This window comes from Podarcis bocagei, assembly GCF_964188305.1.
Source record: "Podarcis bocagei genome assembly, chromosome: 1".
Taxonomy (NCBI): Eukaryota; Metazoa; Chordata; class Lepidosauria; order Squamata; family Lacertidae; genus Podarcis; species Podarcis bocagei.
Window position 1 is genome coordinate 48,654,728 of NC_138125.1, and position 24,710 is coordinate 48,679,437.

Genomic DNA, 24,710 nt, shown 5'->3' on the forward strand with positions numbered 1-24,710 from the left:
TTCCTATGTCCTAAATACTTTGCTTCCCCAAAGACAAGCACTCAAAAGAGGGAATGCTTTATATACTCACTAATAAAAGGTCGATGTATCACTTACATCTGAAATATACAAAAACAGGTGTAAGCACCTTGAATTCCCTTTGGCAGAAAAGGTAGGCTATAAATATTGTTATTAATAAGAGGCCCTAACAATAAAGCAACAATAGCAACAAAGTACTTATAACTGGTAAATTAATTAGAGGCAGTTAAAAGAGGAAAAACATTGGGAGCCGGGGGGGGGGAGTCCTGAGGTTCAGGGAACCCCGTAAAGGTACAGATTGATTGTGGGGTGTGTGTGTGTGTGTAAAAAACTGTGTTTTATTTTTGAAACTTTGAAAAAAATGGGGGGGGGAATAACTGGGTGGGAGATATAAAGAGTCCTGCCTAGAGGTTTATGCTCTACAGGCAATGTGGAAAAAGGGAAATAGGAGCAATAGGGAGCTTAATTAATCAATTAAAAGGGACTTTCCAGAAGGGCTACAGTCTTGTACAAATTTAGGCTGCTGAAATCCTATAGAAGCCAAAGTAGCCTGCATCATTGCAAAATCTTCTTCTTTATACCTCAGATGAGTAGGTGCAGAAGGGGATGGCACCCCCCTTCCATAGTTGTACAGAAGAAGGCATTTCAGCAATCTACACCAGCTGAAATGCCCTCCTCTGCACAACTATTCAAAACAGAGCAGCCCTGCTTTTATTTATTTTTTGCATCTGGCTACCTATAGAGCCAATTAGACAGGGTAGCACTGTGCTAGATGATGTGCAGAATGCAGAGGTGTCATGGCCCCTGCACGTTCCTGCATCTTTTGAACCCCCTGTGCCTCTGGTGAAAGTAGAAGGCTTGTTAGGCTGTGGAAGACAAATGGCCTTTGATATTGTTTCTTCCAAGTCTGCAGGTAAATAAAGCCCATATTCTGTCCTTTGCAAGTAGCTCATGGACTCGTATTTTTTAAAAAAATAATATTTATTTGTAGTTTTCAGAATTATAAGAAGAAAAAGAAACATTAAAAAGCAACACTGTAATAGACAAGGGGAAAAAAGGAAAAAACATAAAAACCAATACAACAATACAGCAAAAAGAAAAAAAGAAAAAAGAAAACAACACAAATCCCAGATTACCTATCTAAAACTTCCATATGCTTGTTTCTTTGACTTCCTCACACCTCCCTTCTTGTATTCTAGTTTAATTAGTTATTTCAGCAAATTCTTTCCATCTTTCTCAATTTTTGTTAAAAAATTTATCCTAACCTAATTTAATCTAATAATTAACTCAACCAATCCTTTCCATCTTTCCCCGTATTCTATTATTCAGATTACCTTAATTAATTTTTTCCTAGTATTCATTAATTTTTAGCCAATTCCCCAAATAGAAAATTTTCTTTATAAATTTTCTTCCAATCTTCATCCAACGTCCCTTCTTCCTGGTCCCGGATCGTGTCAGTCCTTACTGTCCATTCCATCTAGTCCATCAACCTGGAAGCCTTATGTCCAAGGCCCTTAATTCTCTTCCATGTCCCTTCTGCAATTCTTCTTCTTCTTGTTTATACTTGCCCTTTTCCTTGTCTTTTGTTGGTCTCTTTCTTAGTTTCTTTCCTTTCTCATTGAGGGGTAGGCCTCTGGGGGATTCCAAGCCAAAATTGTCTCTATCTCCCTTCAACAAACCTGCCCATTCCCCACAGTCCCACTCCCCCCAATCCTCAATATAGTCCAAAAAGTATTTAAAAGCATATTCCAAGGTCTCTCCAACGTTGGGAACCTCCTCAACTCCAGACGCCCCCTGGCCCACTCCAACTTCAATCTTCAATGACAACGGCTCATACTCCTGTAGGGCCTCGGGACTCTCCATTTGTATTATTTGGGATGCAACCGCATCCTCCTCCATTATCTTCTGCACTTGCCCAGTCAGTACAGATTCATGAGTTGGTCCCTGGATAATTTCTGTATCAATATTCCCTATTTGCCCACAGTTATTAACTGCAACAGTCAAATCCATTTTCTCATTCATCAAGTCCATCTTCTCATGCATCTGTTCCAGCAGGGCACTTGTCTTGCATAAGGCAAGCACCCATTCTTCTTTCCAAGTCATCTTTAGTCAAGGTCAGAAAAGCCTGTTCCCACGGTCTTAATCTCACATCTGTTGAGCCCTCAAATGTACTGCAGCAACAATTTGACAAGCTCCCTCTAGAGGAGGCAATTTCTATTTGTATCCATTTTTTTTTTAGGCAAGTCCAACAAAGGAAAATTACTTTCGTTTTTCAGATATTTTTCAGATATTTTGCTTCTTTAAAATGCAAAAGGCAACATTGGAATCAGCTTGTTTCTCTTCTTTAGCTATCTGTCAAAATATTCCATTGACAGTCAATGAATCTCTCCAACAATTTCTGTCTCTGACACCCCATTCCCAGGTTAGAGACGGTGGAAACTTATCCTTCTTCACTCCCTCTCCTGCTAGGGTTGAACAAAGTCCCCCCCCCCTTTTCTCCTGCTTCCAAGGGGGTTTCAGTAATTCTAAATGAAGGAAATTTAGACTTTTTTGACAGCTTTCCAGGCTTTAGCTTACAAAGTTTTTGCTTTAGTCTATATACAAAAAGCGGAAGGCAGACTTCCTGTTTTGAACCTTCCCGCTTCGTTACCAAATTAAGAAATTTCTTGATCCAATTTTCCGTTTCTACTCACGGGTACTTGTTTTAAATCCAATTGTCCACAGGAAAAAGTCAGCGCTCTCCGGCAACGGCTGTGCGGCTTCACTCCGTGAAAGTAGCAGTCAGTTCGTAGCACCGCGCTTCTCACCCCACTTCGCTCCGGAGCCCCTAAATGGGATTCCCTGCGAGTAGGGGGGCGCTCCTGGTGCCCTGCCGAACCCCTCGTTCCCAGGCTTCCTCCGCCTGGGATTTCTAGCGGGTCCCCACCTTCGTCGCGGCGGGAAGACCCAGTTTCCACGGAGCCCGTTCCTCCGAGCGGAGGAACTCCGCCATTCACCGATGGCGCTGACCCGGAAGTTCCCAAGTAGCTCATGGACTCGTAGAATAGCAGAGTTGAAAGGAACCCTGAAGCACCAATAACAGGTGGCCATCCAACCTCTGCTTAAAAATATCCAAAGAAGTCTTCTGTAGCAGTTTGGATTTCCCAGTAGGAAACCACTGCTGTTGGCTGCAAGCTACTTTCCAGGTGCTTAAACATAAACATGCAGGTGCTTAATTTATGAATCTTGCTTCAGAAATGAGACTTGTGGAGGAAAAGATGGGTGAGGACTGGAGCAGTAAATAGCAAGGAATGGAGCAATTTGTTAATGCACCCACGACTGTAGCCATTTCCTTTTTTGATGTACTTCTTCTAAGATAGACAGACCACATGTCTGACCTAACAAGAAGGTTATTCTATTAATAACAATAATATACAAGAAGGTTGTATATTAATTCCAACCACCATACATTCCATTGCAAGGTTTTGCACTATTGCCCAATTAGACATAGTGTGCAGAAAGGCATTTGCTTGCATTTGTTCCTTGTCTGTTGGAGAAAAATCTAAATCCTCTCCTGGATTTGCTTTTTCAATTCACTTGGAGGAGGAGGATTATTATTTTTACCACCCACACAGTCAACAGGCCCAGTCCTTCCTTCCACCCTGCTACCACCTGTTAAGGTTATAATATCTTTGGTGTTTTTCAGTAGCTAAAAACCAATGTACTCAGTTCCTTTCCAAGTTTATCCCATCTTCTATGCACAACACAGTATGTCAGTGTGTTTCCAGAGAGTATCAGAAGGGGGATATGATATCCAGTACGTGTGTACCTAGGTGCATAATATTTTGAAGGTGTGAGCCTATTTGAGCCTGTGGAATGGGTAAATTTTAAATTAACAACAAACTGGTATTATCTTTGGTCACCAGCAAGGAGCTCTCTGAATGACAGTCCTTTTAATCCATCTAATTACAGAATCTCGGAGGCAGGTAAGCAGATGCCAAATCAGTGCCGTCAAAGTTTCATTATACAAACTATAAATTATTTCCTCACAGGGCATTGGTTGGTTCACACACTCGACATACATTATCTTTGTAGACTTTACGACAGCCTTGTAAGGTAGGTCTGGCAGGCAGAACCAAAATCTTGGCTGCTCTATGAGCAGCCCAGTCTGCACAAAACAAAAAATTGGCCTCAGCCAAAGGCAGATTGGAGCTGGCTGGAATGGAGGCATGAGACAGGCGGAAGCAGGTGGAACAGAGGGAGGAAGGAGGACAAAAGAGAAGAGTGAAGAGGACAATAAAAAGGACAATGAAGTTTCTCTCAGCAACAAGCTGCCCAGCTGCAAACTAAGGGGAGACGATTTCTTTACACAGCATTTAGGTATCATATACCATTTCACCACCTGCAAAAACAAAACATCTAAATTAGGCAGTTGAAATCAAGAATGCTTAGTAGCATCCACACCACACAATCATTTCAAAGCACTGTGCTAGTCCCGGGGGCTAACCGAGAGGTGAGGTCTGAGTCCAGTCCGAGATCGATGGTGCGGTATGGAGGCTGTCCGTCAAAGCTGTAGCTGGGTCCAAGGTGGGGAGTCAGGTGGGGTCAGGAACTCTGGCAGAAGAGCAGGACAGGGTGCAGGAACAGGCTAGCAACAACGTTGCTCCCACAACCTGGGACTGGGGCTGACTGGCTTTTATCTGCCCCGAGGCATAGGGCGGCCCTGGTCCACAGGTGACTCACCTCTCCTGGCCTGGAGGTGACACTCCTCCTGCAGGAACTTAGTTCCCTCCGCCTCTCTGCCCTGAGCCTCTGCAGCTCAGGAGAGGCTGGAGGGTTACCAGACCCAGAGGCAACCTCCTCTTCCCCTGACAGGGCTGAGAGTGGAGCACCTGCAGGCAATGGGTCCTCCATCACCTCAGGGGCCAGAGCAGACTCAGCTGGTGCCTGCACCTGAGGATCCAGCACAGGTGAGGACCCTTCAGGCTCAGGCCCCAGCCCCGGCTCAGCTGGTTCTGGAGGTGGGGACTCCTGTGCAGGCTGGGATTCCTCAGGTTCAGCCTCTGAGTCCGAATCCCAGGCCATCACAAGCACATCTAAAGCATGCGCAAAGCATGCAGCTCCCCCCAAAAGGATCCTGGGAACTGTCGTTTTCCGAGGGTGCTGGGAATTGTAGATTGGCGAGGGGAAGCTACAGTTCCCAGGATTCTTTGAGGGTAGCCATGTGCTTTAAATGTATAGTGTGGGAAAGACTTGGGAGTGGTCTGTGAGCTCTCTTCAGTTGTCTTAGGGAAACAAATTCAGAATGTGCTTTCATTCTGACCAGAAGACTTTAGCACCTAGCTCTGGCTGGGAGCTGTTGAGGTTGTGGTGGAGTGGGCAAATCAAAATCCACCTGACAAGTCAGAAATCTGCCTGCCACTTTCAGGCAGGGAAAGGCCCAACTACAGAGAAAGGCCATATTTAATGACATCTCTTGAAAGCTCTGTCCTGCATGAAACCCTTGCTGCAGACATTGTGCCTTGCCCTTCGCTTTCTGTTGGGAGCTGCTGGGCTATAGAACAGAAAAAGTGAGTTTGCCCCCACCCTCAAAAAACCACCCCATTTAGAAAACGGCAGGTTAGATGCAGAGAGTTCTCTGCAATCACATTTCCCTTGTCACAAAGGCGGCGGCGGCGGCAGCTCTGCGCCTCGGGGAATCGCTCTCCGCGGCGGCTAAATACTTGACAGAGACAAAGGCCGAGAACAGGTGCGTGGGCCAGTTCCTAGCAAAGCCGGTCCCCTGAGAATAAAAGGGAACCTCTTTTCAAGGGAGCTGGAACAAAGGGGAATCAAGCATAAAGCCTGGAGGCCAGGGGCACAGCTGCCTCTCCCGCTGTCCCCTTCCTCGCCCCCGAGGGCGGCTGGAGGGCTTTGGAGGGGACAGGCTGAGTGGCAGCTCCTAATTGCCTTCGGAAGGGGATTTTAACAGACAGATCCTTTCTCTACAAAGCTCAGTGGGGTGGGGGGCTTGGAAATCTGGCAGGGGGAGGTGAGGGACGAAGGCTGGCCAGAGAGGATCCACAGTGGCCCATAAGATACCTATTTACCTGACCTTGACACAAAAGCTCTGCTCACACACCATGTAAAAGGATGAAAATTTATGGCCTTCCCTCCCTCCTTTCCCTCCCCACTGCTCTTTCCCTTCAACCCCATATTGCCTACAACAGTAATGTCTCACACCGAAGGCCACTGACCTGTACAAAGGACTCTATGATTTGAAAACATGACATACTTTTGTGACCCAAGAAAACTTCTAACAGCACTGCTCCATAAGGAGCAGGGGCTGGAGGGAGCCCTGGCTGAAATGAGGGCCACCTGACGGGGCCCAGTAAACAATAATATTAAATAGAGCTCTTCACTTCTCTCTCCATGGGTGCAGCTAGATCCTTTTAGAGAGTCTGTGGTTAGTGGTCTAATGGTGAGATGGGTGCTCTTGATAGGGTCATTGCTTGAGAGCCAATGTGGTGTAGTGGTTAAGAGCGGTAGTCTCGTAATCTGGTGAACCGGGTTCGTGTCTCCGCTCCTCCACATGCAGCTGCTGGGTGACCTTGGGCCAGTCACACTTCTTTGAAGTCTCTCAGCCCCACTCACCTCACAGAGTGTTTGTTGTGGGGGAGGAAGGGAAAGGAGAATGTTAGCCGCTTTGAGACTCCTTCAGGTAGTGATAAAGCGGGATATCAAATCCAAACTCTTCTTCTTCTTCTTCTTACATGGGGAAGGGCCAGAGTGGTAGGGCAACTGCTTTGCATGCAGAAGGTCTCAGGTTCAGTCTTGCACCTGCCCAGGTAGAAGCAGGAGAGATGCCTGTCTGAAACGCTGCCATGCAGTGTAGACAGTCTTGAGCTAGATGGATGAATGGTGGCAAGCCAGGTCTGCTGTATTTGCCCTCACCCCCCAGTCTGCTGAGAGGGGGCTTAAACTTCTACCCCAAGGTCCTGCCCTGCTGATGCCACTGACATCTGTGCACACTTCAGTGGAAGTGTGGAAATACTCTTCCTAGACAGTGAGAAGTGCCACCCAAGTCTCATACTTCCATTTTTTTCTCACTTTTTAACTTGGTTGTGAAAATTAAGATGCTGTAGCGTCAAGGGTGCAAAAAAAGGAAGGACAACAATCAGGGAAGTGCCAACACCAGAGGTCCATGTGTCTAATAAGAGCAAACCACAACCAAAAAGGTATCCATTGCTGATCCAGGGGCAAATGGAATGAATCTGGAGTTTATAAGCTGTTTTTTAAAAATTATTTTTTAAAGATTTAATAATATTGTTCTTATTAGTTGTTGTGGTTGTGTATTCTATGTTATTGCCTGTAAACCAGTCTGTTACTCAAAAAGAAAGAAAGAAATTAAGGTTAATATATAAATGAAATGATAAAAATGCATCAATAAACGGTGTGCCTTGCAAAATTAGCATGGTTCACTCGTTCTCTGACGAGGACAGAAGTGTCCACATGTGAGTGGTCAGTGGATTTGCTCCCTTAGGAAAATTAATGTAAATTGTGCAGCTATTTTTACATGCAGAAAATACTTCTGTCCTTCAGCACATTATGCAACAGCATTCTTTCAACCCTTGGGTGCCTCTGGAAAGAGGAAAAGAGCACTGCCCCTGTTTTACATACCTTATTCATCATTAAGTTATGGTCTTTGCTGCCACAAGATGCAGCCAGTAAGGCCACTGGCTTTAAAACAGTGAGGGGGACTTAAGACTGTGACCCAGACTTCAGCTGTCCCTGTGCTTGACCACTGGCTATGCCTGACCAATTTTGGCATTGCACATGGTGCCAATGAAATTTAAAACCCCAGAGTTTGCCACTGCTGATTGTGGGCTTTCCATAAGCTTCTGGTTGGCCACTGTGAAACCACGATGCTTGACTATTATGGGCCATTGGCCAGATCTAGCAGAGCTCTTCTTATGTTCTTAATGTGTGAAATGAATCTATTACAAAGCATTGTGTCACAGATGAGGTGATATCTTTTTTTACACATGATTATTAGTTAACACAGTCTTGATGGCTTGATGCTGTGGTCATCAAGTGATGAGCAAGCATGTGAGATCCAGGCTTATGTTCCCTTAGGGATTTACATAGGTCATCATTATGGGGTCATGCTTGATGTCTTCTCTAAATATTTGCATTTATTAGTTAATTCTTGCTGGACACATTTGATCAGTAAGTACAAAGAAATTTGCTTAGGGTTACACTCCATGTTACCTGATAAAGACCGTTCATTTAAATTGTAAACCATGCCACTGGGAACAGAGCAGATATGACTCTGCACTTTGCTTTCTACTTAAATGAGACAAGACTGTGAGTGAGACTTCACTAGGAATAATTGAGACATTAAATCAATTCCTTTATAAATTCCTGCAGGCAAAAATGGGTGGAGACAGAGGGGAACAAAAAAGTATTGAGTGTATGCAATTGTATTTTTATTTTTTTACATTTCCATATGCATGTAAGCCGCTGGTAATGGCTTTAAAGATCCTGGAAATGTATACTTAAGCAGTGTGTGTAGAAGAATATGTTGCAAAGTAATTGCATGTCACAGTGGGAGACTTTGAAGAGAGTTATATATTTATACCGTATGAGTGTAGACCTGGGCTGGTGAGGGGCAGGGGAGAATGTGTTTTGCATAATTTTTTCCTGCCTTTTGCTCTATTATATGCCACTCCAGAAGAAGAAGAAGAAGAAGGGAGACGATCAAAGAGAAGGCTTTACCCCTAATTCCACCCCCTACCCCATTTTCTCATCTGATCCAGCAAAGCATGGCTGTGCATGGAAACAGGTTTCCTAAGGCGTAGCACTTACTGGATCAGGACCAGAGACCTACAGTGACTGCTAAGTGTTGGTTCTCCCTAGCTATACAACATGGCGTTTAATGGCCCATGCAACTTGGATGCAAATCCAAGTGAGCAGGGTCTCGGTGTGCCAATTGGTGCCCTCTCCCCATTGTAAAAAAGTCCATCAACGGACTCTTTGTGCATCATCTGTGCCAAGTCTAATAGTGACGCTTGAGGAATTCAGTATCTGTTAATTCCGATGCAAACCATCTTGATCTTCAGCTCCTGGTTTTTGCAGTTCTCTGAATTTTGTGATACACTTCTCAGCTCAAAAATACCAAAATGCACTACAAATACATATTTCAGAATAAAATATATTTACAAGTGTGCACATTGAGATAAAGCATTATTTTGAATGACTTACCATGAGGCATCCTAAAGCAATTTTAGAATAACAGATATAAAAGAGTTGCATCTCAAAAAAAACTCTTAAAATGAATTGCATATGTAAAAACAATTTTTGAAAAATTATAAATATAAAAACAGTTTAAAGCAAGTACAACACACACACACACACACACACACACACACACACACACAAAATTCAATTCAAAGACCAACTGGGGTAAATATTTTAGAAGGCTTCTTGAAAGGCTACTTTCGCAGGCACCAAAAAGGCAATAGAGAATGCATGTGTCTAATATGCAGTGGCAGGGAGTTCCAAAGGGTAGGTGCTGCTACACTCTGTGTTTGATTTTGACATTGTGTGGAGTAGACCTCCTGGTAGGATGGTATCTGTAAGATGCCCTCTCCTGCAGAATGCCGGGATTGGTTGGGCATTCAGGGGAAGAGATGAAATTTTAGGTATCCTGGTTCTAACCTTGAAGCTAGCCCAGTAGCCAATTGGCAGCCAGTGCAATTGCTTCACCTGGCCTAATACAGTGGTGCCCCGCAAGACGAATGCCTCGCAAGACAAAAAACTTTCTAGACGAAAGGGTTTTGCGTTTTTTGAGTCGCAAGACGAATTTCCCTATGGGCTTGCTTCGCAAGACGAAACGTCTTGCGAGTTCTTGCGAGTTTGTTTCCTTTTTCTTAAAGCCGCTAAGCCGTTAATAGCCGCTAAGCCGCTAATAGCCGCTAAGCCGCTAATAGCCGTGCTTCGCAAGACGAAAAAACCGCAAGACGAAGAGACTCGCGGAACGGATTAATTTCGTCTTGCGAGGCACCACTGTATGATGGTAAGATTCCCCTGCAGAGAGCAGTTGAGCTGCCGAATTTTGCACTACCTGCAGCTTCAAGGGCAGCCCTTTGTAGAGCACATTGCTGTCTGGAGATACATTAGTATCTGCATATGGCGCTGTGGGTCAAACCACAGAGCCTAGGACTTGCCGATCAGAAGGTCGGCGGTTTTAATCCCCGCGACGGGGTGAGCTCCTGTTGCTCTGTTCCGGCTCCTGCCAACCTAGCAGTTCGAAAGCACGTCATAGTGCAAGTAGATAAATAGGTACCGCTCCGGCGGGAAGGTAAACGGCGTTTCTGTGTGCTGCTCTGGTTTTGCCAGAAGCGGCTTAGTCATGCTGGCCACATGACCTGGAAAAACTGTCTGCGGGCAAACATTGGCTCCCTCAGCCAATAAAGCGTGATGAGCGCTGCAACCCCAGAGTCGGTCACGACTAGACCTAATGGTCAGGGGTCCCTTTACCCTTTACCTTTATTTGAAAACATGCTCTGTAATAAAGCATTTAAATATAAATGTTAAAAACTTATTTAAATAAAAATGTCCAAGGGAATTGAAGTCAGACCATTGATCCATGTAGCCAGGATTGTCGAGGCTGAATGGCCATGGTTCTCCAAGTTGTCTTTGCCTGAAAAGACAGGTGACTGAACCTTTTGTGTGCAAAGGATGTGCTGCTCCACAGAGCTTTGACACCCCTGCCCTCCCAAAACAGCACCTTCTTATGCGCCTATTCTAGCACAGAAATGGAAGCCTTGGGAGGAAGACCTGCACAGAATTAGCTCTATCATGAAATTTTCTCCGTGTTGCCTTAGTGACCCCAGGAGCTCTCCCCACCTGGTAAACTAGTTCTGAGTTTTTGCCACATGTTGAGATTGTCCCCTGGGTCTGTGATGTGGGAAGTTCAAAAAGTGGGCTCAGTTACAATGGGCTGGCTGAAAAGATGAACCCTGGTAAACCAGGATTCTAAATCATTTGAGGAGCCTCCTCACAAGGAGAAAGATGGCTCTCTGCGGCAAATAATTGTTCTCAATGTGACAGGGACAATGATGGGGGCAGGAGGAGCTGTGTTTTACTGTGTATGATGTTTTAATTCAGGGGTCAGCAACCTTTTTTCAGCCGTGGGCCAGTCCACCGTCCCTCAGACCATGTGATGGCCCTGACTATATTTTTTGGGGGGGAAATGAACGAATTCCTATGCCCCACAAATAACCCAGAGATGCATTTTAAATAAAAGGACACATTCTACTCATGTAAAAACATGCTGATTCCTGGACCGTCTGTGAGCTGGATTGAGAAGGTGATTGGGCCGCATCCAGCCCCCAGGCCTTAGGTTGCCTACCCATTTTAATTTGTTGAAAGCTGCCCAGAGTGGCTGAGCCACCCAGTCAGATGAACAGAATAGAAATATTAATAGTATTTGTTTTATTATAAGTTAGGGGCAGTGGCGTAGTGTGGGGGTGCAGGGGGGGCCGGCCGCACCGGGCGCAACATATGGGGGGGCGCTCGCACTCGCAGCTCTCTGCCCCTACCTGGCTCACTCACTCTCTCTCACTGCAGTGCTGGCTGTGCGAATCTGATCCGAGCCGCCGGGTCGCCGCCCACTGTGGAGGGGTGTGTGTGTGTGCCAGGCGTGCAGGTTAGGGGGCGCAAATTACTTGCCTTGCCCTGGGTGCTGACAACCCACGCTACGCCACTGGTTAGGGGTTGGGCTAAATGGGCAGCCCAGAGGCACTTTCCAGCAAATTTTCCCTCTTGACATGTTACTCAAACACAGAGGACTTAGGATATGCATCCACTAACAGGTTTAATACCAACCCGTATTCTATCACATCATGAATAGCTCTGCTATTCAGAAAACCAATGGCACAAGGTGTTACAATACTTTTTGGACAGCATTTATGTTCTTGCATCGTCTCCCTCTGCAAACTATGATTTGTGCCACAATATGCTCTATTCAACAAAGTCTTTTCTGGCTGATCTCTCCTCTCGCCGGCCATCTCACTGCTGTGATAATCCCTCCATGTGCAGCACTTAGCCATGAAATTTCCCCACAGTAACATGGCAATTTTTAAGTGCCAATTGCCTCCTTTAGCAAATAGTTCTCATTGCGAGAAAGAAACAGCTGCCTTTTGTCAATAGCTTCCCACTATTGCTGCCACCAGAGAATATGGCACAAGGTTTACTTGGAGTAGTTGGGGAGATCCGAAAAAAACTGTGCCACAGAATATGGTTTTATGTTCATTTTCAGCCTGTTTTGCATTCCCTGGATAATTGCAGAATCGCCCAACAATGAAAAAATAGATAATCTTTAATAATTTGATTTGGTCTCACTTTTTTCCCTGTTGCAATAGTGACTTGACTCCCACTTGATTTTTTTAAAAAACAACAACAACACCAAGCCCAACATGTGTCATTAGATTGATTTGCAACTGTGAAATGTTGTCTATCACATTTCTAAAGTGAAGTAGTGCTGGTGAATGTTATCAGTCACAGAAGTGGTGGGAGAGAGGCAACAATAGCGAAATCTCTCTAACCATTTGTATTATACTGTAGGTGAGGGCCAAATTACACCAAGACTCTTTGAATCAGATGTGCAGGATTTTTAAAATGCAATTTTTAAAATGCAAATTACATCAACTTGGGGGGGAGGGATGACTGATGGAATCAGAACAGGTGGGGGCGACCCCCCCAAATAGCCTAGTGGGGAATGAGGATGCTCAGTGGCCATATAATATTGAGGGCCTTTTGGGGGAAGGTATGGGAAAAAGCAGGGAGCACAATGGAATGGAATATTCCAAAAGAGGACATGGCTGGCTGTAACTTTAAACTTGGGAACTCCACGCAGCAGGATTTTGTAGCAGGTTTCACTTGTTTACAATTCGCCTTAGGCTCAAGTAAGTATTAGTGTTGGGTGAGGGGTGGTGAGAGACAACTGCTAGACAATTTCACTGTTGTCTTTTTGAAAATATTGTAGCTCCTTTCCCCTTTGCCATGATCTCATTTTTCACATCAGGATCAATACAACCCAAGAAGTTAATGTCGAGACTGTACTTCACCTCTTTCCCACCCCGACCTCCTGTTTCCATGCCTGAAGCCGACTCCTTCAATCGATATGGCTCTGGCTCTAATAATGATTTTGGCTCCTTTTCAACCTTGATATCATGAATGGATTTTCCCATGTTTCACATGAATTATGTAGCTATGTGTTTGCAGCTACATCTGCCTTCTTCAAACATGTTCTCATACATAAACACTGGAATCAATTTTTTATGAAAGTTGGTGTACAAATGTTTTAAACAAACATTTTTGTCCATAATACAGGATTGGGTCAAAACCTTCCTTCAACACTTTTCTCAACACAAAATGAAAAGAAGTGACAAGTATTCTGCATAAGCAGCAAATAATCAAAAATAAACATGATCCTGGACTGTACCACACCAAACCTGGGCTGAGCTGAAAGCTCTTTTACAAAAATATGTCCCCAATTTGGGGGCTCAGGTGGGAAGGGAGCAAATATCCCTCCATATACAACCAGGTTACCATTTCCCACTGCCAACACCTGTTTCAAGTTATGGGAATGATGGTGCTTCCCAAAATCTCTGCAGCTACCTTCCACTATTTTTTCCTTTCAACACGTCTGAGAGTGAGGGCAGAAAGCACTGCTGTCACTCTAACTGGCATCGTGGTAATGCTTCGTCATCACATAGTATTGCCAGGTAGCCAATCAATAATTTTAGGGAGGAATTTCAGGTCAGCCCTTTCAGATTATAGATGGAAAGCAATGGCATTCTTCAGCAGAGCTTCCAGGACAGTTTATGAATTACAAGATAATACATCAATAAAATACAGGATAAACATGTGAATATCTATCTATCATCTATCTATCTATCTATCTATCTATCTATCTATCATCTATCTATCTATCTATCTATCATCTATCTATCTATCTATCATCTATCTATCATATATTATCTATCATCTATCAATCTATCATCATCTATTTATCATCTATCACCTATCTATCTACTGTATTTTTCGCTCTATAGGACGCACCAGACAACAGGACGCACCTAGTTTGGGGGAGAGGAAACATGAAAAAAAAAATATCTAAATCCCAGAAGCCAGAACAGCAAGAGGGATCTGGCTTCTGGGGTAGCCTCTTGCTGTTCTGGCTTCTGGGATAGGCGCTGAAGACTCTCCTGGGCAGCGGGATGAAGGCTCCCCCTGCCTGGAAGAGGCTGCCCTCTGTCCCTTCCCCCATCTCCCGCAAGAACCGTGCACTCTTTAAAGGGAGTGCAGTTCTTGGGGGCTTTTCTGGGAGGTAGAGGAAGGGACAGAGCCACACGCTCTGTCCCTTCCCCCCACTTCCCACAAGAGCCGCACGAAGCCTCCTCAGGGCAGCGGGGAGCCTTCATCCCGCTGCCCTACGGAGGCTTTGCAGGGGCTATCCAAAAGCCAGAATAGCTAGAGGGAGCGCTGCGCAGCGCTCCCTCTAGCTGTTCTAGCTTCGTGAGAACTTTTTCCTAGACATCTTGTAGGGTGGGGCAAATCATGCATGTCTGCCCTGGGAAGTTGCATGTGCCCCCCTTGCAGAGATGGCTTATGCACCTCCCTATGGAGACTCGGGATTTCTCCCTCTGTACAAGACCCCGAGAAGAATGCACTGCCATGAACACGGCTCTCATGATCAGCACAGAGAGTACATCCAGGCACGATGTGACTGTTCAGAGGCTGACTAATTCAGTCCAACAATGCATCTTTGGAAAGCAAACCGAGTGCCAGCTGCCAGTAACACTCAAGGTAGCCTTGGCTCCTAGCCTGTTGAAGTATAACGCAGATGGAAAATGTTAAGTGTATTGGCCCTTAACAAAATAATAGCGATGCTCCTGGACTCTGAGCCTTAGCTGCTAGTGTGGAGCCAACATACTGAAACGGGAACTCAGATGTATTTGGAATCCAAATCTAAACCCATATCCTATTTGCAGCATTTACTTCCTTCGTTGGCTTGGCTGAATCAAAAACCAGAAACACAATGCCCCCAAACCATTTTATTAGGCTCCAGCTGTACCCTTGCTTTCAAATGTTCCATGTGTGATACATCTGTGGTTTTGAAAGATCTGATGGAATGTTTCCCACATGTTCGGTGTTGCTCATTTCCAAGCTGTTCAGCATTGCTAAATTGCAGCCAGGGCTGAGGCTGAAACTACACATGATCCTCAGCTGTGTGATTCTCTCTCAACCCCCCCCCCCCAATATATTTTCTTTCCAAATGCAAAGCAACCTTGGGGAGTGTGCTTGAGAGTGAAAAGAGTGACAGGGGGAGGGATTGCTTAACTCTTTCACCCCTGGCAATTTTTCCTCTTAAAAATCACTCTCAGCAGAACTTTTCTACCTGCGGGGGGAAATATACTGGGCGATATGCAATTGTGGCAGCTCACCCATACAAGTGGCATTCTGCAAAGGGGAGCCCTCTTCTTAGTAACAGCTGAATCCAATAGGTGCACTGCACTTGCAAAAGATGGTGTGAAACCTCTGGTGTAACTGCCATCATTGTGCTGATGACAGTTAAGCTTTGCATGCTACCACTTGCACTATTGTTTATACAACCACTTGTGCAACAACCTAAACTCTCTTATGTTAGATCACACTCCCTAGGTACATGAATTTTCCATCCCACAGGTGAGAAAGCAGCTTGGAGAATAATTTCGAGTATGGGAAATAATTGGAGGGGGAAGGGTTAAGCAGCCCCTGTTTCTTAATTCTTCACCTACATCCCACCCTGCTGTTGCAAGCTCTTGATCACAACTTCTAAGGTTGCTTTGCATTAAGGAACGCTGAGCCTTCAGGAGAAAGAATCACAAAATCAAGTTGGGTTGTATGGGCAACCCATATGTATGGGCAGCCCCCCCAAAAAGTATGTGGGGATGGGCCCCTCTCCAATCTTGAGGGCGTTGCTGGCCTCCTGGCGGTGGGCCTTGTTGGGTTTCTCAATGCCCGTGACGTCACACGTGTGTCTCACTTGTGACATCACATGCACCTACCGCTTATGACATCACACGCATGCGATGAGCCCCCCCCCAATGTTGAGTGGAACTTCTGCTTTGAAACCATGAGGGCTAGCCACATGCACCAATCAAAACATGGAAGTTGAGAGACCCACAGGAGGAGTCCAAATTCTGTGCAGGATTCCAGGCTCTGCCATTACCTCCTTCTGACAGTCACCTGACCTGAGAAAGTGTTACGAAGAGAGCAGCAAAGCACTGAGGTCCCTCTATTTAATTGTGCTGCCACTTTGCTCTTCCACTTCTTTGGGCTGTCGAAGCAGCCGTGTGTCTGTGGGTTTCTAAAAAGGAGTCCATGTTTTTTCCAGCTCACTAAGCAACTGTGTGGTTGTATATACAGTGACAGAGCAGCTGCCCTTACAAATATACCGGGGGTTGTTCCTAAGAGCCATGAGTTGTTTGCACAGTTTAGTCATGCACACCCCTGAACTCCTCCTGCAGCTCTCTGGAGATGAAGGTGAAGGGAGGACAAAGTGGATGCTTTGATTCATCTGCTTTGCTTTTAGCTTCCTTGCTGAACTTCAAAGGGAATCTCATGCTTTTGAGGGAGACACAACAAGCCTCATTTGCTTCCCCCTAAGGGCAGTGCCCTTCCTTAAGCTGTGACCCTGGGACCTGTGCTGTTGCTGCTCATCACTGCTCAGGCTGGGGGTCCTGATCCCCCCCAAATGTCCTTGGTTCATCCTACAAACAAGCAACACCATTCCCTCTCGCTTAATGATGAGAGCATTATTTTGTGGTTAAGTTTGTTTGTTTGTGTGTGTGTGTATGCATCTCAATTTTGAGAGCTCACTTTTTAAAAATGAAAAGGTAGGTCAAGCAAAATGCAAAATGATTGTTTTCAACAATCAAAATAAAATAAAATACATTTGGAAGGTGGCAGAGACCTGCACGCTCAGAGTAGTTAAGGCACATTTATTTCCAATTTGTCATTGTCTGAGATCTGCAAATGATTAAATACAAATTTAATAATAAAATAAATATTAAATGAGTGCTGGTTTGTGCCAGGCATTAGAAGATGCTGTGATACAATCATTTTTAGGCCAAAATAAAAATAAAAACCCTTTAAATGCCTTTATGGTTCTCATGCTGCAAAGGTGGAGAACGTGTGGACCACCCAGACATTATTGGATTCCAGCTTTCTTCAGCCAGCTGGCATGGTTAATGACATAACCATGCTATGACTATGTGCTTTTGATCACACATGCTTTTTGTGCCAGGCGTTGCTATTACTTTACAAGGAAAGTTGTGATTCTGTTGTTTCTTTGTAGGTCTGGGGCAGGCCTCTTCAAGGGGAAGAACAGTGCTATTAGATTGGGGGGTTGGTTGGTTTGGATGTCATCTTTGGATTCTCTTCTAGCATGTGGTTTTATAGCTGTATGATGGGGTTCTGTAGTAGAGGGAACTGCTGAAGTGATCAAACCAGTTTCTTTGTTAATGGCCCCCTTCAACATGTCTAAGGAGTTGGTCAAGAGCAGGTCTGTTGCCTTAGCAACAACTAAGCCAGCAATGCTACCAAAAGGATGAGGCCAGCTTTCTTTCCTTTGTCTGGCCGGAGGCCACATCATCTTAAGGCCAGGAGAACAGCAGATTGGGGCTAGCATGGAAAACACTGACTAGCTCTCTGTGTTGGAACCAAAGCTATGACTTTGGAAGGTGGGTAACCTAGAAACCTAAAAGGGTTGGAATAATATCTGTTGTAGTGATAATGCTGTGAGGTTTCTCACCGCTTAGAGACTGTGGTACATCCACATGCACACAAATAAATTTTCAATTTTAAAAAAGAGATTGGAGTTTTGCACTGATGCTTCCCTGTGCTTGTGTTTTATTGTGTTAAGTTTGTATCATTGTTAGCTGCCATGAGGACTCCTGGTGATGCAGAGAGGCAGAGGACAAATTCTTTCATCATCATCATGGTCCATATTATTTAATTAGGTTCCCAGAAGGCTCAGTGGAGCCAAACTGATGGGAAAGAATTAGCCAAACAAGCAAATAAATGGTATAGTTAGGCATTATACTGCTATATGTCCATGAAATATGTGGAGACACTGATTCAAAGTCTGTATTGTTATGCTGGGGTAAATTCCCACTTGTCTTGTGAGCAAGCTTACCCTCAGACAAGCTCTAATCCTTTGTGAGAAATTGATGTTTGATTATTATCTCACAGTATTTGTAGATCTGTAATCTGGAAGTGAGATAAAGCCACAAAGGAAGATTAAGGCTGACATAGTAGGCATAGCTACTTTCTGACACAGGTTCTGCTGAAATCAACAAGAATTACTCCCAAATTAGTTTTGGGATGTACATTTCAATGGTATATGTGTGTTAAAGAATCAGTTATTTTCCTTTTCCTTTTCTTAGGACATTCTCTGCTACAAGTTTCACTGATGATATACAGTATAGAAAGCTGAGTAATTTATAGGCCGTTTATCAGAAAACTTAGTTTGTTTACACATTACCCGTTATTCTGGCTCCAGTGCACATCCACTGCTGGCTTTTGAATCTGTGTACACATGATATTGGGGACGCGGGTGGCGCTGTGGGTTAAACCACAGAGCCTAGGACTTGTCGATCGGAAGGTTGGCGGTTCGAATTCCTGCGATGGGGTGAGCCTCCATTGCTCGGTCCCTGCTCCTGCCCACCTAGCAATTCAAAAGCATGCAGTGCAAGTAGATAAATAGGTAACACTCCAGCAGGAAGGTAAACGGCGTTTCCATGCACTGCTCTCGTTTGCCAGAAGTGGCTTAGTCATGCTGGCCACATGAGCTGTACGCCGGCTCCCTCGGCCAGTAAAGCGAGATGAGCGCCGCAACCCCAAAGTCATCTGCGACTGGACCTAACGGCCAGGAGTCCCTTTACCGTAACACATGATATTACCCACAATGCAGAGCTATTGTGTAGTTTCTTGAGAAATGCTGCTATTTGATGCATTCCGCTTCAAACTGGCTTCACTCCAAAAGCAAAACTGAAGCCACATTCACTTTGCAGTAAAAGCCTGAGGTGTACATTTGAGACACCCATTGCACATGTGCAGATGACAGTGCATGAGCAGATGACAGCTTCATGGGTTGCAGGGGCAAGGAAACCAAACATCAGGTGTACATGAGGTGAAGACATCCCTGCCCTCTCACTGGTTTGTGTGCAGCAACATGCAAATGTGGCTTGAAACATTGGAGTGTCTGTTTGCTACTTTTAAAGCCACTAACATGTACATAGCCTTGGGGTCAATGTATAGAGCCATATGCCCTACTCAGATTACAGTATTTTCCAAGTGGATATTGCCATACTATACCTCTTATGATCCCATACTATACCTCTTATGACCTGGCCAAAACAGGTCACTACAGATCTTTGGTGCTTGGAGGGAAGAGGGATGAGATCAGTGCTATTATTCTAAAAAAAGAGGTGCCAGAACTCACCACGAACACCTCCCTCGTTCTCTTAGAATGGCAATAGTGCCTACCTGAGAGGTGCTGGAGCTGCGTTCTGGCGAGCCCTGGCTGAAAAAAAGCTCTGGATGGGATCACCTTGGTTGGCCAGTGCTGCACACTTTTTAAAGTGGGGGTGGCCCCTCCAGCCCTCTCTAAATGGCCACACCTCTTCTCTCTAGGCCTTGTCCTTGAGTGCTTTGGCCTGGCTGGGATGTGATCTTGAACTGCGATGACACCTCTTGCTTGCCTAGATGGAAAGGAGTGTGTCGGGCGTGTGTGTGGAAACCTCTGCTGTGTGGGGCTGGAATGCAGGCTGCTGTCCAAAAAGGAAAAGTTGTGTCTGTTGCTCTGTGTACTTTTGCCTCTGGATTTGGCCACTACTGGCATGCAGCCCCTTCATGTATGCCTGTGAGGGGAATGCAGTCCTCAAGCTGAAAAGGTCCTTCATCCCTGCTTTTACGAATCACTGCTGACCCAGCTTATTTCCACTTTAGCTGGAAATTGCACTATAATGATTCTGTCCCTTTCACCTAGCCAGAGCCCACTGAAATGAAGATCTCTCTCTCTCTCTCTCTCTCTCTCTCTCTCTCTCTCTCTCTCTGTGTGTTTCTGCTGTTTCTGCTTTCTTGACTCTAACAGACATAGACCTGAATGACTGCAGTGTGAATGAAAAGAGTGTGTGTGCGCGTGCGCACACATGGTTCCATGCATTGCATGGGATTGAACTAGATGACCCTAGTTCTTCAATTCTATGATTCTCTGACATCTTAGCTCCCTTCCTTTGCTTTCATATGCACAGGGCTCTGCACTGCTCAGATTGGAAAATGCCTGCTTAATAAGGGGCATATTGGGATTAGAAGCATAGTGGAAGATATGGCAGGTGGGTCGGGGGCCACAGAGGCTCAGATCTGATGCGAGGCTTTTCCCTACAATGGGAGCATTAGTTTTCTAGCTGGAGTCCAAGGAACATTAAGGGGCTTTCTGGCAGGGGAGCAGGCTTGTAAAGCAGAAGAAAATTGCTGGCAAGGCACTTTGGAATTAGGAGCTGATGCTATTTGGGTTGAGCCTCCCTCCTTCCAGTCACCGTTGGGATTCCTCTCTTGAATAATAAGGCAACTCTGATTTTATATGGAACTTGAGTGTTCATTCAAAATGCATCTCCAGATACTTAGGGAGCTAATAGGACTGGCAGAATCATCAATAATGCAAGGGAGGAGGCAAGGAAAGTGGATTAAGTATATCCACTAGGAGCACACTAGTTGATACTACTACTTATCAGGGCCACCCAGAGACAGGTGGGTCTATAAAGGCCAGATGGCAGAAAAATACCACGGAAGAGAATGAAGCAGAGGGACTTGCGGAAAGCAACTTAGCTGAGAGAAGAGAAAGAGAGAGTTGCTGACCAGTTAGTTCATCATCACTATGGCATTGTGGGTTCTGTGGCTCAAGTACATAAAGGCAGAATTTGAACTCTGTATCCTAAGAATTTTTTAATTTTTTTTTAAACCCTCAAGTTTCTGGACCTTAAGGGGAAATACCCTTCCCCAAAGATGCAGATTTTTTCTTAAGCAGTAACAGGGAAGTTAAACTGTGATGTCATAACATAACATAATGTTACAATAGTGGGTGCTACCCCCTGCCAAGCAATAGAAAAACTCGAGGGAGTTCCAGGTACTAATCCAACATCTGTGCTCCTTTGGAGGATTGAAGATGTGGTGGAGACTGTCGTAGCTTTAAGAAATGTGCTTTATTCACCTATTTACACCTTCATTCCGCGTGTGGGGAGTCTAGCTCACAGAGCATGGTCATATTACGCAGGACTTGTTCCCCACAGCAGTGCAGCACTGGAGTCATAGAATCATAGAATCATAGAGTTGGAAGAGACCACAAGGGCCATCGAGTCCAACCCCCTGCCAAGCAGGAAACACCATCAGAGCACTCCTGACATATGGTTGTCAAGCCTCTGCTTAAAGACCTCCAAAGTTGGAGACTCCACCACACTCCTTGGCAGCAAATTCCACTGTCAAACAGCTCTTACTGTCAGGAAGTTCTTCCGAATGTTTAGGTGGAATCTTCTTTCTTGTAGTTTGGATCCATTGCTCCGTGTCCGCTTCTCTGGAGCAGCAGAAAACAACCTTTCTCCCTCCTCTATGTGACATCCTTTTATATATTTGAACATGGCTATCATATCACCCCTTAACCTCCTCTTCTCCAGGCTAAACATGCCCAGCTCCCTTAGCCGTTCCTCATAAGGCATCGTTTCCAGGCCTTTGACCATTTTGGTTGCCCTCCTCTGGACACGTTCCAGTTTGTCAGTGTCCTTCTTGAATTGTGGTGCCCAGAACTGGACACAGTACTCCAGGTGTGGTCTGACCAGAGCAGAATACAGTGGCACTATTACTTCCCTTGATCTAGATGCTATACTCCTATTGATGCAGCCCAGAATTGCATTGGCTTTTTTAGCTGCCGCGTCACACTGTTGGCTCATGTCAAGTTTGTGGTCAACCAAGACTCCTAGATCCTTTTCACACGTACTGCTCTCAAGCCAGGTGTCCCCCATCTTGTATTTGTGCCTCTCATTTTTTTTGCCCAAGTGCAATACTTTACATTTCTCCCTGTTAAAATTCATCTTGTTTGTTTTTGCCCAGTTCTCTAATCTGTCAAGGTCGTTTTGAAGTGTGATCCTGTCCTCTGGGGTGTTAGCCACCCCTCCCAGTTTGGTGTCATCTGCAAATTTGATCAGGATGCCCTTGAGTCCATCATCCAAGTCGTTGATAAAGATGTTGAATAAGACCGGGCCCAAGACAGAACCCTGTGGCACCCCACTAGTCACTCTTCTCCAGGATGAAGAGGAACCATTGATGAGCACCCTTTGGGTTCGGTCAGTCAGCCAGTTACAAATCCACTGAGTGGTAGCATAGTCAAGACCGCATTTTACCAGCTTCTTTACAAGAATATCATGGGGCACCTTGTCAAATGCCTTGCTGAAATCAAGGTAGGCTACATCCACTGCGTTCCCTTCATCTACCAGGCTTGTAATTCTGTCAAAAAACGAGATCAGGTTAGTCTGACATGACTTATTTTTCAGAAATCCATGCTGACTATTGGTGATCACAGCATTCCTTTCTAGGTGCTCACAGACTGTTTGCTTAATGATCTGCTCCAGAATCTTCCCTGGTATTGATGTCAGACTGACTGGGCAGTAATTATTTGGGTCCTCTCTTTCCCCCTTTTTGAAAATAGGGACAACATTTGCCCTCCTCCAGTCTGCCGGGACTTCGCCTGTTCTCCAGGAATTCTCAAAGATGACTGCCAGTGGTTCTGAGATCACATCTGCCAGTTCTTTTAATACTCTTGGATGCAGTTCATCTGGCCCTGGAGACTTGAATACATCTAAACTAGCCAAATATTCTTGTACTATCTCCTTAGTTATTATGGGCTGTGTTTCCTCTGCTGAATCATTTGCTCCAAATTCTTCAGGTCGGGCATTGTTTTCTTTATCGGAGAAGACTGAGGCAAAGAAGGCATTGAGGAGTTCAGCCCTTTCTGTGTCCCCTGTTTGCATTTCACCATCTTCTCCTCTGAGTGACCCCACTGTTTCTTTGTTCTTCCTTTTGCTGCGGACATACCCATAAAAGCCTTTTTTGTTGCTTTTAACCTCTCTAGCAAGCCTAGAGTCAAAGGCATCTCTCCCAACCAGCCTGCCCAAGATGGATCCCAGTCTTTTTTTTAATCTCCGTTCTTCCTAGCACACCTTGCTCTTTTCCTGTCACTTTGAACCCCACCCCATCACCATGGCAACTTCTCTCAGATGGGCCATCAACACCTTTTGTCATGTTGATGCTTCTCTCCCACTTGGAAAGAAAGCTTAGCCAGTACTTTCCACTGGCCTCCAATCTTCCCCTTTGGGGTCTCCCAACAGAGTAAGAGCCTTGCTACATCAAGCCAATGGCCTTTCTAGTTCAGCATTGTGCTTTTGTAGTGGCAAACAAGGTGCCTCTGGAGAGCACGGCCTTTTCCGGCAACTGGTATTCAGAACCATATTACCTCTGACAGTGGAGGTAGAATGTAATCATCAGGGTGGATAGCCTTATCTTCCCAGAATTTATCTAATCCTGTTTTGAAGACATCCAAGTTGCTGGCCATCACGTCCTCTTGTGAAAGCAATTTCCACAGTGTAACAACGAGCAGTGTGAAAAAATACTTCCTTTTGTCTGTCCTGAAACTTTCAGCGTTCAGCTGTCTTTGAGCATTATTGGCTATTTCAGCCAGTGGGGGTATTCTCTGTCTTTTCCCACTCTCGTTGTAGTTATGAAAACTGCTTGATAATACTGGTTTCCAAAATTTTGGGGAAATCCCCATTCAAGCCTGTTCTATCTTGGGTTCACAGCTGAAGATTTTCTGTGGACTCTCCTCCTTTTGCTAGCATGAGCTTCCCCTGTGATGCATCTACCAAGTGTGAAGACCACTTCTGGGGTTGCTTTGACACATTCCACAGCTCCTCGTGTTCTGACTCAGTTCTGCGGGTCAGAGTCAGCCATGATGCAAAAATGTTTCAAAGCATTCAAAGCCAGGGGGGTGATTGTTCTAGCAGCACTTGAACATATTCTCCTACTGGTAAATATACGTGGGCTGAGGTTAAGCTGTGCTTGAGCTATTATTATTATATTTGTTGGGTTTCGTGCAATTTTACATCTGATTCCCCCACCCCTATGAGACATATTTTACAGGCTTGCTTTTCTATGCTAAATGTTTTGCTACCTATCCAGAGCCTTCAGGATGAAGTGAGATGCAATAGCTATGTAAAATGATGCATAAATATAAAACTGTCCAAGCAATGTTTGTGTCATTAATACTTTCAAATCTCTCTCCCCCCCCCCCCTTTCTCTAGTACTGGATAAATGAATACACTTCTACGTTGGGCATTGGAGTCTTTCACTCTGGGATTGAGATCTATGGCAGAGGTAGGAAGCTTTCTGCTAGTTGTGCCTGGAAATGAGTAGAACCTTCTGCTGGGTCCCAAAATTGAAGGCTGTGAGCTTCTCTGTTTTGCTGCTCATCGCGGATGGGAAACTTGCCTTCTGAGGAGTGTGGCATCCATGCACGCGCAGTTGCTGTGCTCCAGTGCACAGTTTGCATCTGCCAGCCTTAAACACACACACAG

General features: G+C 45.1%; 1 protein-coding gene across 1 annotated transcript in view; it reads left to right on the plus strand.

Moving 5' to 3' along the window:
* The window catches only part of LOC308582910 (deubiquitinase DESI2-like), a 52,234-nt gene that overhangs the window by 14,679 nt on the left and 12,845 nt on the right, over positions 1-24,710 (plus strand). Inside the window, exon 2 of the mRNA XM_081186495.1 lies at positions 24,438-24,510. Within this exon, the coding sequence (XP_081042621.1) occupies positions 24,438-24,510 (73 nt within the window). The remainder of the gene's footprint in view (positions 1-24,437; positions 24,511-24,710) is intronic.